We start from the raw sequence: 17,534 nt of genomic DNA on the forward strand, positions 1-17,534 counted from the left end.
AAAGAATCAACTCACGCAATCCGTCCATATTGGGCACATATAGCCTGCCCTGCATCCTCAATGCACTATCATCTCCAATAGTGACCTCCTTAGCATCACTGTGTTAAACCTTGTCCTTAAGGACAATCATGTGGGGGTCATCATATTGACGCTCCCTAATACAATCATAAAGAGAAGACTGGGAGACCACACAAGTCAAAACTCGACTCGGCTCAGAAATATCCAGTCTAACAAACTGGTTGGCTAAGGCCTGAACATCTAGTGCCAAAGGCCTCTCTACTGCTGGTAGATATGTTAAGCTCCCCAAACTCTCCGCACTGCGACTCAAGGCATCGGCCACCACATTGGCCTTCTTGGGTTGGTATAAAATAGTGATATCATAATCCTTAAGCAGCTCTAACCATCTTCGCTGACGCAAGTTGAGATCCTTCTACTTGAACAGATGCTACAAACTCCGGTGATCAGTGTAGATCTCACAAGGGACACTATACAAATAGTGCCTCCAAATTTTCAAGGCATGGACAATAGTTGCTAACTCAAGGTCGTGGACATGATAGTTCTTTTCATGCACCTTCAGTTGTTTGGACGCATATGCAATCACCTTATGGTCCTGCATCAACACCGCGCTGAGACCAATCTGCGACGCATCACAATAAACAATATAAGATCCCGAACCTGTAGGCAATACCAATATTGGGGCTGTAGTCAAAGCTGTCTTAAACGTTTGGAAGCTCTCCTTACACTTCTCCATCCACCTAAACGGAGCACACTTATGGGTCAGCCTGGTCATAGGCGCTGCAATATATGAGAATCCCTCAACAAACCGGCGGTAATACCCCGCCAAACCAAGGAAGCTCCGGATCTCTGTAGCTGAGGACGGTCTAGGCCAATTCTAAACTACTTCCACCTTCTTTGGATTCACCTTGATCCCTTCACTCGACACTACGTGACCCAAAAATGCCACGGAATCTAACCAGAACTCACATTTTGACAACTTTGCATATAACTTCTTTTCTCTTAAGGTCTGAAGCACTATCCTCAGGTGTTGCTCATGATCCTCCCGACTCCGGGAGTACACCAGAATGTTATCAATAAAGATGATGAGGAATGAGTCAATATGAGGCTGAAATACATTGTGCATCAAATGCATAAATGTTGATGGGGCATTGGTCAGCCCAAATGACATCACAAGGAACTCGTAATGACCATACCGAGTCCTAAAAGCAGTCTTCGGGATATCTGGCTCACGAATCTTCAATTGTTGATAACCTGAACGCAAGTCAATCTTGGAAAACACTCTGGCACCCTGTAACTGATCAAATAGGTCATTAATACGAGGCAAAGGATACCGGTTCATCACTATGACTTTGTTCGACTGGCGATAATCAATGCACATACGCATAAACCATCCTTTTTCTTCACAAACAAGACAGGAGCACCTCAAGGTGACACACTAGGCCGAATGAAGCCCTTATCAAGCAATTCTTGTAACTGTTCCTTCAACTCCTTCAGCTTAGGAGGGGCCATACGATATGGAGGAATAGAGATAGGCTGAGTACCCGACAACAAATAAATGCCAAAACTAATATTTCTATCGGGTGGCATGCCCAGAAGATCAGCTGGAAATAGATCAGGGAAATCCCTCACTACTAGGACTGACTCAACTGTAGGGGTATCAATACTGACATCTCTCACATAAGCTATATACACGTCACACCTTTTCTCAACCATTCGTTGAGCTTTAAGAAATGAAATAACTCTACTGGGAGTGTAATTTAAGGTACCCATCCACTCTAATCGCGGTAATCCTGGCATAGCCAGTGTCACAGTCTTGGCATGACAATCAAGAATAGCATAATAGGGCAAAAACCAGTTCAGGCCCAAGATAACATCAAAGTTTACCATGCTGAGCAATAATAAATCGGCTCTGGTCTCAAAACCACTAATAACAATCAAACATGACCGATATATGCGGTCCACAACAAGAGAATCTCCCACATGAGTAGATATATAGACAGGGGAACTCAAAGAATCCCGAGATACGCCCAAATGCGGGGCAAAATAAGATGACACATAGGAATAAGTGGATTCTAGATCGAATAGAACCGATGCATCTCTATAACAAATCGGAACAATACCTGTAATGACAGAGTCGGAAGCAATTTCCTTTGTACAAGCAGGAAGGGCATAGTATCTGGCTTGATCTCCCTCTCTAGGGCGACCTCTACCTCCCCAACCTCCACCTCGAGCTGGCTGAGTAGATGGAGTGGTAGTTGGTGCTGTAATCATAGCCTGAGGACCCTATGGCATGTGCTGTGTCTGAGAAGTCTATGGAGGTACACCCCTCCTAAGTCTAGGGCAATCCCTCACAATATGGTGAGTGTCGCAACACTCAAAACAAGCTCTGGGAGGGCGTGGCTGTTGTGGATGACTCGGGCTAGGTCTGCTAGACTAACCACTGAAAGCATCCCATGCAGGAGGCACGCTAGATACTGGCAGTGCATAATAAGGCTTGGGTCTAGGAGGAGCTATAATACCACTGGCAGCTAGAAGAGCTGAATGAACGGGGCGACTCATATAGCCCCTATCATGTCGAACTACAGCTGAGGCACGGGCACTAGAATAATGGCCAAACTCTCGAGACCTCTTGGTCTCTCTCTCCTCTCTCTCCCGAGAAAGCATGCCCTCCACTCTCCTAGCAATACTCACAACCTGCTGATATGAGATATCCATCTCTAACTCCCGGGCTATGCTAGTCCTGATGTTGGGATGGAGCCCCTCAATAAACCCCCTAGACCCTCCCTCGAACTGTAGAAACCAAGGCTGATGCATATCGAGCCAAATCATTGAAATGAACTGCATACTCTGAAATATTCATAGCCCTTTGGCGCAACTGCTTTAACTCGTGGTGCCATACGTCCCTAAGGCTCTGAGGGACATACTCTCTCAAAAAGCCGAGAATTGAGTCCATGTAAAGGAAGCTGCCTCAGCTGGACTGTCCAACTCATAAGCACGCCACCACTAATAGGTTTCTCCTCTAAGCTAAAACGTAATGAAAGAAACCCTACTCGACTCTGCTATGCCTAAGGTACGGAGGATACGGTAGCACTCCTCTCGAAATCCCAGAGCATCCTCTGAAGCTAGGCCACTAAATGTAGGAGGATCGTACTTCTTGTACCTCTCGAGCCTACTCTGCTCCTCCTCTGAAACTGCTGCCCTACCCTCGAGCTGAACTGGGGCTACCAGTGGCATCGGTATAACTTCTGGAATCTGATCAACCTGAAACCATGCCTAGGCTAGAGTACTGAACATGCTCAGGAACTGGGCAAGGGTCTCCTAAAGAGTTGGTGTAGTAGTAGGCGTCTCAGGTGCCTGCGCGCCGATTGGAGCTACTAGTGGCTCCTCTATAGTAGCTCGTGCAGGTGCTCTGGTTGCACAGTGTGGGCTTCCTCGGCCTCTACCCCCGCCCCGGCCTCTGGCGGCTCTAGTAGGGGCGCGGGTGCCTGGTCATCTTTGGTTGCACATGTCCTCACCATTTGTGAGAGAATAAAAGACAGAAGTTTAGAATTTCAGAGTCAAAAATTTCGCAAGACAAGGAATCCAGAGAAGTGAAATTTTTCCTAACAGTTTCATAGCCTCCCGAAGATAAGTACAGACATTTCCGTACCGATCTGCGAGACTCTAATAAATCGTCTTGTGACCCACGATACCTATGAACCTAGAGCTCTGATACAAACTTGTCACAACCCAAATTCTCCCTCTATAAATTGTCGTGACGGTACCTAGTCTCTACGACCAGGTAAGCCTAATACTTTGCGGAAATGAAATGAAATGAAGAAAATGAAAATCAACAAGTAACATTAGCAGATATTTTTAAATAAGCAAAAGAGATGCCACTCGGCTTATACAGTAATCAACTCTCAAAATATATATAACACTCCCAAGATCCGGAACACCATAAGTCACAAGTTTCTACGAAATTCTAATTGTTCTATACATCAGTGTCTATAGAAATAAGGGAAGAATTAACATAAGGGGATAGAGAAGGACTCTGAGGTCTACGGACGAGGACAAATGTACCTTGAAGTCTCCTGAAAGCAGCAACCGCGCAACTAAACTCGAGGCTGGTAGGAGGTACCTAGATCTGCACATAAAAAATATGTGCAGAAGAGGCATGAGTAGACCATAATGGTACCTAGTAAGTGCCAAGCCTAACCTCGATCGAGTCAGGGCCCTACTGGTATATATATATATATATATATAAGGCAAGTAGACATGCTATTCTAAGCTAACAGGATACAACACATGCTGATATAACTCAAATAAGAAGGAAAATAGGTTATTACTTAGCAGAAATCGGGTTTTACAATAATTAGCCCTTGTACGTACTTGTCACCTCACGTACACGACGTTCACATATCAAAAACAGTACCAAATCCTAATGGGAGTTCCCTTACACAAGGTTAGGCAATTCACTTACCTCGAACAAGCTCAAATCAATTTGTAACAATGCTTTTCCCACGAATATCCGGCTCCGAATGGACCGAATCGATCCAAAATCAATTACATATCATAAATATAACTACAAGAAGCTAATCTAGCTAATGAAATCAAAGCTAAAGCAAGAAATTAGAAAATTGCCCAAAAAGCCTCCCCGGGCCCACGTCTCGGAATCGGGTAAAAGTCACAAAATATGAACACTCATTCACTTACGAGTTCACTAGTACCAGAATCAACGAAACTCTTTCCGGGGTCGTCTTCACACAGTTCCAACTACGGTCCAAATCATAAGACTTAAGCCTCCTTTTAGGGATTAAGTGTTCCAAAACACTCCAAAAACCAAAACTAAACCTCCCGACAAATCACATAAGCAGAAACAGATACGGGGGAAATAGTTAATAGGGGATCAGGGCTATAACTCTCAAAATGACCGACCTGGTCGTTACATAAGAACTACATTGTGGAGCTATTATGTTGTATTTTTCTGTGAATGGAGGATCCTCAATTTATATAGGTCCACAACCTTTTCATACAAGAAAGGAATATGTCAAATATGGAAGAGAATCTATTCTTTCCGTTTAAAAAAAGTAAAACAATTATGGCTAATATTCTACCATTCCTTCAAGTAAAAGAATAAACCCAAATAAGGTAAGAAAATTAGGACAAATTCCTAATAATTAAAAGTGGGTGTCATTTGGGATGTGTGTGCAAAATTTCAGGTCATTCGGATGTGGTTTGGTTGGGTTTTTGTTCAAAAGCGGAATTGAGAAGATTTTAGAAAGTTTGGCTTGAATCCGAGGTGTTTTGGTTGATTTGATATTGTTTGAGGTGTTTTGAAGATTGATACAAGTTTGAATAAGGTATTAGGAAATGTTTGTGCTTTTGGTTGAGGTCCCGGGGGCCTCGGGGTGATTTCGGATGGTTGACGGAGAAGTTTGGACTTTGTTGTAGCTGCTAAATTTGCTGCTTCTGGTATTTTCGCACCTGCGGGTTGGGGACCGCAGGTGCGGCGCCGCTTAAGCGGAAGAGTGGCCGCAGAAGTTGAATCATGAGGGATTGTCAGGGACCGCAGATGCGGTTGTGGGACCGCACTTGCAAAGTCGCAGGTGCGGAGGGTTGATCGCAGAAGCGGTTTTAGCCGTTAAGTGAGGAACCATAGAAGCGGATAGTTGGCCGCATATGCGGTACCGCAGAAGCGGTAATTTGGCCGCATATGCGAAAATGACTGGGCAGAAAGTATAAATTATGGCCTTCGCGAAATTTGAGCTATTTCACCTTTTTTGACTTCGGCTTTGGAGCTTTTTGGACGATTTGAAAGAGAAATTTCAAGGGAACTTCATTGAGGTAAGGAATTTGGACCTAAAACTCGTTCTTATGCTATTATTTTACAGATTAGAGCTATGATTAAGGGAATTTAAGGGCTAAAATTGGGGAAACTAGGGCTTGGGAACTTAGGCCCTTGATTGAGGATTTGGTGGACCATTTGAGGTCGGATTTCAGAACTTTAGATATGTATAAACTCGTGGGGAGATAAGGAATCTATTGATATAAAAATTATTGAATTCCGAGACGTGGTCCCGTGGGTCGGGTTTTGGTAATTTCGGGATTTTTGTTATATTTTGATTAGTTTTGCTTGAGCTTCATTCTCTTAGCATATTATGACGTCCTCGTTCTGATTTTGGATAGATTCGATGCGAGTGGAGGCCGATTCGAGGGGCAAAGGCATCGCGAGCTAGAGCTTTGACCGGTTCGAGGTGAGTAATGATTGTAAATGATGTTCCGAGGGTTTGAAACCTCGGATTGCACATCGTAGTGCTATATTGAGGTGAGGCACACACTTGATGATGAGCGTGGGGTCGTGCACTATTGGGGATTGTTACTTGGTGCGTCCCAAGTGATGGTTTTACCGCGTATTTGACTGAAATCTATTTGCTATCATCATTATTTGGGCTGAATGCCATATTTGGGCTTCGTGCTAACTATTTGAAACCCTTCGGGGATTTTTATTGATCGCTGTTTTGACTTTATACTTGAACTTAGTCATGTTATTTTCCACCGTTTTCATACTCAACTATGTTTACTCAGTTTTAATACTTAAATGATATTTTAAATGATGTTTGGGCTGAGAAACATTGTTTTACTATTGCCCGAGTAGCTTGTGAGGATTTTTGATTGAGTAAGGCCGATGGTCTATGTTGTGAGAAAACATTTGATACTGATTATGAGGCCGAGGGCCTGAGATATGTACGTCACGATGTGACTTGATTGATATGAGGCCGAGGGCCTAGTGATGACGCTACGAGGTGACTTGATATTGCGCTTGGGCCGTAAGGGGCCCCTCCAGGAGTCTATACACCCCCAGTGAGCGCGGGTACCCATTGTGATGTGAGATTGAGCCTGAGGGGCTTGTATTGTTCTGAGATATTGCCCGAGGGGCGGAGTTGTGGATACTGTGCCCGAGGGGCGAACCTTTATGTGTTTATTTTCTTAATTAACTGTCCATTACCTACTTAATTGTTGAAAAAGACTTTTCATGAAATTACATTTGCTATAAAGGATTTTTGCCTATCTTTCACTGATTCACTGATTCACTGATTTTTAAATGGTTTTACTGCTTCATTATAGAATGCTTTGTGCTTTATGTGATTTCTTTCTTTCAGTCTTTATTTACATTTGTTACTTACTGAGTTGGAGTACTCACTTTATTCCCTGTACCCCGTGTGCAGATTCAGGCGTTGTGGATCCTGCCAGTGCGAGTTGAGAGCTCCCGGCATATATCAGAGTCCACGAGGTAGCTGTTGACGTTCGCAGTCCCGTGTTTCTCCCTCTTTACCATTTCTATCTCTTATCAGACATTTGTAATAGTTTGTAAACTTTTCAGACTTGTATTAGGTTTTATAGTTGCTCATGACTAGTGACACCCCTGTATCGGGCTGTGTTGGTTAGTCCTTCCGCATATTTATGATATTATCTGCTACTTATTATTACGAGAGGCGCCATCACGATCGGGCCCGGGTTTAGGGTCGTGACAGGAGAGGTTTTGGTAAGGTTTGAGACACTTAGTCTCTTTTTGAGGAAAACTTAAATTGAAAAAGTCAATCGGATGTTGACTTATGTGTTAGAGGGCTCGAATATGATTTCTGATGGCCCGGATAGCTTCGGGAGGTGATTTTAGACTTAGGAGCGTGATCAGAATGAGTTTTGGAGGTTCGGAGTAGATTTAGGCTTGAATTGGCGAAATTGGAATTTTGGCGTTTTCCGGTTGATAGGTGAGATTTTGATATAGGGGTCGGAATGGAATTTCGGGAGTTGCAGTAGGTCCGTCGTATTATTTGGGATGTGTGTGCAAAATTTTAGGTCATTCGGACGTTGTTTGATAGACTTTTTGATCAAAAGCGTAATTTGGAAGATTTTGGAAACTTAGGCTTGAATCCGATGTGTTTTAGTTGATTTGATGTTGTTTGAACTATTTTGAAGATTGGTATAAGTTTGTATGGTGGTATGTGACTTGTTTGTGCTTTTGGTTGAGGTCCCGGGGGCCTCAGGGTGATTTCGGGTGGTTGATGGAAAGAATGGAAATTGGAAATGACAGCTGAAGTTGTAGTCTGCTGTCATAACCGCACCTGCGTCTAGGGGACCGCAGGTGCGGGCTCGTAGAAGCGTAGAGGGAGTCACAGATGCGGTCAAGAGAAGGACCAGCTGGAACCGCAGAAGCGGTAAGGGGAGCACACCTGCGATAGCGCAGGTGCGGCAGTGCATCGCAGATGCGATTTTTGGCCACTTAAGTGATGACCGCAGAAGCGGTGCTCGGACCGCAGAAGCGGTTGCGCAGGAGCAAGATATGGTCCGCAGATGCGAAAAGCCTAGGCCAGAAGGTATAAATTATTTCCTTCGCGAATTTTTTGGGTTATTCTACCATTTCTAAGTTGGTTTTGGAGCTTTTTGGGAGATTTTGAAGAGGGAATTCGAGGGAGCTTCGTTGAGGTAAGATTGTTGAACCTAAAACTCGTTTCTATGGTATTATTTCATGGATTAGAGCTGTAATTATGGAAATTTAAGGGTTGAAAATTGGGAAACTAGGGCTTGGTATTGGAAACCTTGACTTGAGGATTTGAGGGGCCATTTGTGGTCGGATTTTGGGACTTTTGATATGTATGAACTCGTGGGGAGATAAGGAATCTATTGATGTAACTTTTATCGAATTCTGAGACGTGGTCCCGGGGGTCGGGTTTCGGTTAATTTCGGGATTTATGTTGTACATTAATTACTTTCGCATGAGCTTCGTTCCCTTAGCATATTTTGACGTCGTGATTCTGATTTTGGATAGATTCGACGCGAGTTAAGGCCGATTCAAGGGTCAAAGGCATCACAGGCTAGAGTTTGGACCGGATTGAGGTGAGTAATGATTGTAAATATTGTCCTAAGGGTATGAAACCCCAGATTACACATCGTTGTGCTATATTAAGGTGACACACATGCTAGATGACGATTGTGGGGTCGTGCACCGTTGGGGATTGTGACTTAGTCTATCCCGAATGACTGTTTTACCGCGTATTTGATTGAAAACTATTTGCTATCATCATGGTTTGGGCTGAATTTGGGCCTCATGCCAGCAATTTGGACCCTTAGAGGATTTTTACTGCTATTTCCTCATTGTTTTGACGTTATACTTGTACTCAGTCATGCTTTATTCTACTGTTTCCATAACTCAACCATGTTTACTCTATTTTAACTCATTAAATGATATTTTAGGCTGAGCATCATGTTTTACTGTTGCTCGAGTGGCTTATGAAATTCTGACTGAGTAAGGCCTAGGGCTTGTGTTGTGAGGTTACTTTGGGTCGGGCTGTACGCCGCAGCAGTGATACACTGATTATGATTATGAGGCCGAGGGCCTGAGATTGTACGCCACGTGATTCTATTGGTATTGTGCCCGAGGGGCGATTTTTATGTGTTTATCTTTTCTAGCGGCCTGTCATTTACTTGTTTAACTGTTAAAAAGGTATTTTAAAGAAGCTTAAATTAAACTAAGGTATTTTTATGAGATTTCACTGTTTTATTGCATTTTACTAGTTTTACTCTGCCTCTGTATAGCATGTTGTTATGTTTTTACGTGATTTCTAGCTCAGTCTTCATTTATTGTTATTACTCACTGAGTTGGAGTACTCAGTTTACTCCCTGCACCCTGTGTGCAGATTCAGGCGCTTCAGGTCCCTCTAGCGACTATTGATTCCTTCCAGCTCAAGTGGTTCGGAGACTTACTAGGTAGCTGCTCGGCGTTCACAGCCCAGTGGTTCTCCTCCTATCTTGTTTTCTCTTGTTCTAGTTCTGTAATAGACTATGTAGACTCTTCTTATTTTAATCGGTTAGTAGATGCTCATGACTGGTGACACTCTGATGTCGGGCTATGTCTATTTCGCAAATTGTATTATTCACTTTTATTTTGGGATTATTATTATGGTAAAGACTTAATTTGTATTATTTTAATTGCTTAAAATGAATTGGGTATGTGTGTCGGCTGGCCTTGTCTCCACGAGAGGCACCATCATGACCGGGTTCGAGTTTAGGGTCGTGACAAGTTGGTATCAGAGCCTAGATTACATAGGTCTCACGAGTCATGAGCAGGTTTAGTAGAGTCTCGCGGATCGGTATAGAGACATCTATATTTATCCTCGAGAGGCTGCAAAACCCTTAGGAAAAACTTCGTATTCTTGAAATTCTTGTCGTGCGAATTTGTTGATCAGAGTACTAAACTTTTGTTATCTATTCTCTCACTAGATGGTGATGACACGTGCTACCGGTCAGGATGGACGACCACCAGTACCACTAGCTGTGGCCACCAGAGGCTGATGATGCGGTCATGGTAGGGGCAGGGGTGTGGCCCGCACAGCAGCTAGGGCAGCACCTGCAGATCCACCAGCCGCCCCAGTTTAGGATCAGGTCCCAGTTATGGATGCTCCAGCAGCACCAGCTCACGCACCAGCTGTGCCCATTGTGATTCCGGGTCCTCAGGAGGCCTTGGCTCAGATTCTATCAGTATGCACTGGCCTAGCCCTAAGTCCAAATTCACCTAACGGGGCTAACGGAACCGACAAAACTCCATTCTAGAGTTGTCTTCACATAGTTCCGACTACAGTTAAAACACTAAGGCTTAAGCTTCCATTTAGGGACTAAGTGTCCCAAAACACACCAAAACCAAATAAAAAACATCCCAGCAAGTCACATAAGCAGGAAGAGATATGGGGGAAGCAATAAACAGGGGATCGAGGCTATAACTCTCAAAACGACCAGCTGGTTCGTTACATCCTCCCCTATTAAAACAAATGTTCATCCTCAAACGAGTATAGAGACATACCTAAAAGTGGTGAAATGATGAGGATAACGGTTGCGCATATCCTGCTGGGTCTCCCAAGTTGCCTCCTCGACCGGCTGACCCCTCCACTGAACCTTCACTGATGCAATGTTCTTTGACCTCAACTTTCGAACCTGCCTGTCCACAATAGCCACTGGATCCTCAACATAGGATAGATCCTTGTCCAACTGGACTGAGCTGAAATCCAACACAGAGACCGATCGTCGTGATACTTCAAGAGCATAGAAACATGAAATACCAAATGAACTCCTGCTAGGCTGGAAGGTAAGGCAAGCTCATAAGCAACCTCCCCAACTTGCCACAACACCTCAAAGGGGCCAATACACATTGGGCTGAGCTTTCCCTTCTTTTTGAACCTCATAACGCCCTTCATAGGCAAAACCCGTAGCAAGACCCACTCTCCAACCATGAATGCTACATCGTGAACCTTCCGGTCTGTATAACTCTTCTATCTGGACTGGGCTATGCAAAGTCGATCCTGAATCACCTTAACCTTCTTCAAGGCATCCTGAACTAAGTCTGTACCCAATAATCTAGCCTCGCCCGGCTCAAACCAACCTAATGGAAACCGACACCGCTCACCATACAGGGCCTCATACGGTGTCATCTGGATGCTCAACTGATAACTATTGTTGCAAGCAAACTCTGCAAGCAGCAAGAACTGATCCCAAGAAACTCCAAACTCTATCACTCTAGTATCTGAATAGTGCACTCAGACTGTCCATCCGTTTGAGGGTGAAACACTGTGCTCAGCTCCACTCGAGTACCTAACTCATGCTGTACGACCCTTCAGAATCGTGATGTAAACTACGTACCCTAGTCAGAGATGATAAATATCGGTACACCATGAAGCTTGACAATATCGCGGATATAAACTCGGCCAACTGTTCGGAAGAATATGCAGTCATCACAAGAATGAAATGAGCTGACTTGGTCAGCCTATCCACAATCACCCAAACTGCATCAAACTTCTTCTGAGTCTGTGGGAGTCCAACAACAAAATCCATAGTGATCAGCTCCCATTTCCATTCCGAAATCTCTAACTTCTGAAGCAACCCACCTGGTCGTTGATGCTCATACTTCACCTGCTGGAAATTTCGACACCGAGCCACATACTCCACCAATAATGCTGCCTCAAGTCCTAATACATCTTTGCAACACCCAGATGAATGGAGTACGATGAACTATGAGCCTTATGGAGAATCAACTCACACAAACTAACCACATTAGGCACATATAGCCTGCCTTGAATCCTCAATGCACCATCAATCCCAATAGTGACCTCCTTTGCATCACCGTGCTAGACCGTGTCCTTAAGGACAAGCAGATGGGGGTCATCATATTAACGCTCCCTAATACAATCATAAAGAGAAGACCGAGAGACCACACAAGCCAATATCCGACTCGTCTAAAAAATATCTAATCTCACAAACTGGCTGGCTAAAGCTTGAACATCCAATGCCATGGGCCTCTCTGCTACTGGTAGAGCCCTTACCCAATCTCTGGTAATGCAAACCGGTTTATGACTTACTTGATTTAGGTACCCTAACGCACCTTAATCCGTTAGGTGGCGACTCTTCAAATTCAAATACCCAATTCCCGAAAGGAAATGAGTTGTTCCCAATGAATGTCGAAACCCAGACTCTGCGAGGAAAAAGGGGCGCGCGACAACGAGTATGTGTGTTATTTTGTAAAAGAAGTTGGGATGAACATCTACCTCTTAATGAGTTTGCATATAATAACAGTTACCACTCCAGTATCTAGATGGCTCTGTTTGAGGCTTTGTATGGGCGTAAGTGCAGATATCCTATAGGGTGGTTTGATGTTGTAGAATCTAGGTTACATGGGCCAGAACTGGTTAAACAGGCTATAGAGAAATTAAAGCTTATCCGGGAGTGAGCTCAGAGTCATCAAAAGTCATATTCTGACATGCGGCAACAAGACTTAGAGTTCGGGGTTAATGATTGGGTATTCTTAAAGGTACCACCTATGAAGGGTGTGATGAGGTTTGGCAAGAAAGGCAAGATTAGCCCACGGTATATTGGGCCTTATAGGATCATTCGGAGAGTGGGTCAAGCAGCATATGAGTTAGAATTACCCTCAGAATTGGATTTTTTCCATCCGGTTTTTCATGTATCTATGCTACGGAAATGCATTGGAGATCCTACCCGAGTGGTGCCCACCGATGATGTATAGATTACGAAGGACTTGTCATACGAGTAAATTCCAGTTGCCATCCTAGACCGACAAATGCGCACGCTACAAAATAAGAAGGTAGCCTCCGTGAAGGTTTTATGGAGAAGCAAGAATGTGGAAGAGATGACGTGGGAAGTGGAGGAAGAAATGAAGTCTAAATACCCCCACCTATTTCAAACTGAAGATATGGCTCGAGATGGGATGCTACAGCACAGCTCTATTCAGGCTAGTAGGTCATCAGGTAAGCTCTTATTTTTGACTTTCAGTATTTATGATTTACGGTCATGTGAGGCAAAGTGTTGCTATTTATAGACATTGGCCATGTGTGGCATGCATAGTATGTTTTCTGGCAATGTGCAGGTTGGTTTTAGTCTAGTGTACGGAGGAGACTCTAGCGAAAATTTTTCCAAGTCTCTAAGAGCAATAATTCGAGGCCGAATGTTCCTAAGGCGGGAAAGATGTTACACCCCATATTTTCATATGTAAAAGTGTGTCGTAAGTAAACTAATGTAAGACCAAAAATGAGATCATCTTTGGAAGTATATAAAGTAATTTATCGTGGTATCTCGGATGTTACACATATTGAAGATCATGAACAACAAGTACAAAGAGGGTTGTAAGGTTTAGAAGCTAAGGAATTGAAGAAAACAATGTTTCGTCGAAAGTCGACAAGTTTGGAATGTTATAACATGTACTTTTGGGGTGAGCTAGGGTTATTAACATGATAAGGAGGTTATGTTATGAGTTATGTTAGTAGGATGATAGTCGTGTGTTATATTTCTAAGTCAAGCGAGTTGTGGAACAAAAGTCGACGAAAGTCATCACAAGTTGCATTCATAAGTTTTACTGAAAATTTGGGTCAAATGTAACTGTGGTTTTCTACCAATATACTTAGAGTTATGGTTTGTTACACCCATAAAATTTATCTCTATGAGTCTATTTTCTAACACATTAAACCTTTTGCCAATACGATATTGGAGTATAGAGATATATGCATTTTACCGAGACTGCGCAGGCTGCTAGGTGACAAGTAGGTGTGTCACCTACTTGGCTAAATGAGATCCCAAAAGAGGCTATTTCGAGTTAGCCAAAAAGCTCATTTAAGAGTTTATATCCTACATTATAACCCTCATTATATATCACAAATAACCAGACCTAAACCTCTGCAAACTTCCTCCCAAAAATTACCCACAAACCCTAATTGATTATCTCTCCCTTTCAAGTTCTAATTGGAGGTATAACCTAGAGTTTGAAAAATCAAGATAGAAGCTGAGTTATCCAACAAATAAGGTAAGCTCAATTCAGGCTACAATACATCTCTATTCAGGCTAGTAGGTCATCAGGTAAGCTCTTATTTTTGACTTTCAATATTTATGATTTACGGTTGTGTGAGGCAAAGTGTTGCTATTTATAGACATTGGCCATGTGTGACATGCATAGTATGTTTTCTGGCTATGTGCAGGTTGGTTTTAGTCTAGTGTACGGAGGAGACTCTGGCAAAAATTTTCCCAAGTCTCTAAGAGCAAAAATTCGAGGACGAATGTTCCTAAGACGGGAAAGATGTTGCACCCCATATTTTCATACGTAAAAGTGTGTCGTAAGTAAACTAATGTAAGGCAAAAAAATAAGATCATCTTTGGACGTATATATAGTAATTTATCATGGTATCCCGAATGTTACATATATTGAAGATCATCAACAACAATTACAAAGAGGGTTGGAAGGTTTAGAAGCTAAGGAATTGAAGAAAACAATGTTTCGTCGAAAGTCGACAAGTTTGGAATGTTATAACATGTACTTTTGGTATGAGCTAGGGTTTTTAACATGATAAGAAGGTTATGTTATGAGTTATGTTAGTAGTAGGATAGTCGTGTGTTATGTTTATAAGTCAAGCGAGTTGTGGAACAAAAGTCGACGAAAATCATCACAAGTTGCATTCATAAGTTTTACTGAAAATTTGGGTCAAATGTAACTGCGGTTTTCTCCCAATATACTTAGAGTTATGGTTTGTTCCACCCATCAAATTGATCTCTATGAGTCTATTTTCTAACACATTAAACCGTTTGTCAATACGATATTGGAGTATAGAGATATATGCATTTTTGCGAGACTGCACAGGCTGCTAGGTGACAAGTAGGTGTGTAACCTACTTGGTTAAATGAGAGCCCAAAAGAGGCTATTTCGAGTTAGCCAAAGAACCCATTTAAGATCTTATCTACTGCAATATAACCCTCATTATATATGACAAATAATCAGACCTAAACCCTTGGAAACTTCCTCCAAAAAATTTCCCACAAACCCTAATTGATTTTCTCTTCCTTTCATGTTCTAATTGGAGGTATAGCCTAGAGTTTGAAGAACCAAGATAGAAGATGAGTTATCCAACAAATAAGGTAAGTTTACTGCTCTTTTTCATCCATTTTTTCTGTTTTCAATTCATTGTAAGTCGTTCTGTAGTTGTAAGAACTCACGGGACGGTGATCGGAAGCCGTGAGTTCGAGTTATTCACTTGTAGCAGACTATTTTATGGAATGTTTTGTGTTGCTGTTGGGCTACGTGTTTTATTACTGTTTTATGGAATTTTGGAGGAGGAAGGGTGTGGATAAACACCACATAAATGCAGGGTGGAGGGCTGGTCGTTCGTCGTAACATTTTCGGGCTGTTTGACACTACTACGATGGTCGTTTTGTGTATGAAGAGATTGGGGTGTGTTGGGTTGTTTTGTAGTATTTTGTGGTGTATATAAGGTTGGAAAATAATGTATATATGTTGATATTGTTGTGTTCTTGTGTTTTTGGTGTTATCTCAAATTTGGAGGAAGTAAGGATTATAGGAGAAATGCTGCCCGTTTTAGAGAAAATAAGCTTATCGCTCGTTGTGCGATAGTTGTACCTTTCGTAACTTAATGATAGTATTATTATCGTTGTTGTAGATTAAGGTGCGAAGAGGAAAGTTCAACTTGGTTATTGGAAAGATGGTGATAAGGTATGTTAAGGCTAAACCTTTCCTTTAATTTGGCATGATCCCGTAACTACGTGAGTTTGATAACGAGGCATAAAGAGAAGTTCGTATTATTGAACTTATGTACATTATCCTAGTTTCATAAGTTACAGTATTCCTCTTTATTGGAACTTTATATTCAGTTAAGTATTGTCTTCTTCCCGTCAAGAGAGTAGAGGGTGTGTGTGTGTGTGTGTGTGTGTGTGTATATATATATATATATTATTACAAATTTTTCAACACCATCGAGATCTAATCGATGGGCAGGCCCCTATTGGGCAACCTGTGATTAGATGGTAAGTTATAGACCGAGCCTACCGTGGGAGAGTTCTTGTGAGCGAGCCCAGAATCGTCAAGATATAGAGCCTAGTATGGCCGAGCGCTTATGAGCGAGCCTACTACGGTGGAGAGATTACACGTTCCGAGCCTTATAGGGTCGAGAATTTATTTTACTTACTATATTGAGAGAGTTGAGTCAGTATCAGCAGGTAAGTATATCTCCAGATCATCTTTGACTCCCAGTTACTTTCAGTTATCATATTATCAGTTCAGTTTCAGCTTTCAGTTATTTTATTGCCTTACATACTCGGTACATTATTTCGTACTGACGTTCCTTTTTTGGGGGCGCTGCATTTCATGCGTGTAGGTTCAGACAGACAGACGGGTAGACCTCCTCAGTAGGTGTTGCCCGAGTTTAGCCTGATCGGTAAGCTTCATGTCCTTCGGAGTTGCCGGGTCTAGAGTTTTGTGTACATCTTATGTGTATATGTATATGTGTTATGGGTAGGTTGGGGCCCTGTTCCGATCATAGTACATCCATCAGTAGAGGCTTGTAGACATATCTTGTTAGTTAGTGCAGTATGTTGGGCTTGTAGGCCTTGTTTGTATATTTTGTTGGTTTGTCAGCTGTAGTAGTTATGACGGCCTTGTCGGCCTAAGTATGACATTTTATGTTTAGAGTCCCTTAGTCATAAGTTGGTACGCAAGGTTAGGTGAGGCACCGGGTGCCGATCTCGCCCCCCAGGTTTAGGGCTTGACGTACCGGTATTGTTGGGACCCTTAGTGGTCGTTTATTGCTGTCATCTCACTATTTCCATTGATATTTTGTACTCAGTCATGTTCGTGCATTTTTATATCGTATCTCAGTCTCAGATATTTATTGATTCATCATATCATTGTTTTGGGTTTGCTTTTATGACATTGTGAGCCCGTGGGTGAGACTGGAGAGATTGATGACTGAGTGAGGCCGAGAGCCTGTTTATGAGTGACAATTATGGGATCGGGCTGCACGCCGTAACAGTTATATTGATGATTATGATTGCGCTTGGGCTGTAGGAGCCCCTCCGAAGTCTGTAACGTGCCACTAGTGAGCGCGGATGATATTATTGAGGGATAGATTTCCCTAGACATATATCTTGTCTGAAGTACTTGATACCTGGAGATGGATCTTCTCCACCGGATTGGA

General features: G+C 42.7%; 1 protein-coding gene across 1 annotated transcript; it reads right to left on the reverse strand.

Annotated features, from left to right (window-relative positions):
- Positions 1-445: 445 nt before the first annotated feature.
- LOC138869442 (uncharacterized) lies at positions 446-2,289 on the reverse strand. Its single transcript, XM_070147060.1, has 3 exons — positions 1,560-2,289; positions 1,212-1,416; positions 446-755 (listed from the first exon to the last, which is right to left on the reverse strand). The coding sequence occupies exons 1-3, from the start codon at positions 2,287-2,289 to the stop codon at positions 446-448; spliced, it is 1,245 nt and encodes a 414-aa protein (XP_070003161.1).
- Between the last annotated feature and the right edge of the window lie 15,245 nt (positions 2,290-17,534).

This window comes from Nicotiana sylvestris, chromosome 5 (genome assembly GCF_000393655.2).
Source record: "Nicotiana sylvestris chromosome 5, ASM39365v2, whole genome shotgun sequence".
Taxonomy (NCBI): Eukaryota; Viridiplantae; Streptophyta; class Magnoliopsida; order Solanales; family Solanaceae; genus Nicotiana; species Nicotiana sylvestris.

What these genes read in the sequence shown, in the direction of transcription:
- LOC138869442 (XM_070147060.1), bottom strand. Translation starts at nt 2,289, where the DNA reads ATGATTACAGCACCAACTACCACTCCATCTACTCAGCCAGCTCGAGGT. An exon ending in TGGCATTTATTTGTTGTCGG is followed by an intron (nt 1,417 to 1,559) that starts GTACTCAGCCTA and finishes TTGTTTGTGAAG; the next exon opens with AAAAAGGATGGTTTATGCGT. An exon ending in AAGACTGCTTTTAGGACTCG is followed by an intron (nt 756 to 1,211) that starts GTATGGTCATTA and finishes TGCTCCGTTTAG; the next exon opens with GTGGATGGAGAAGTGTAAGG.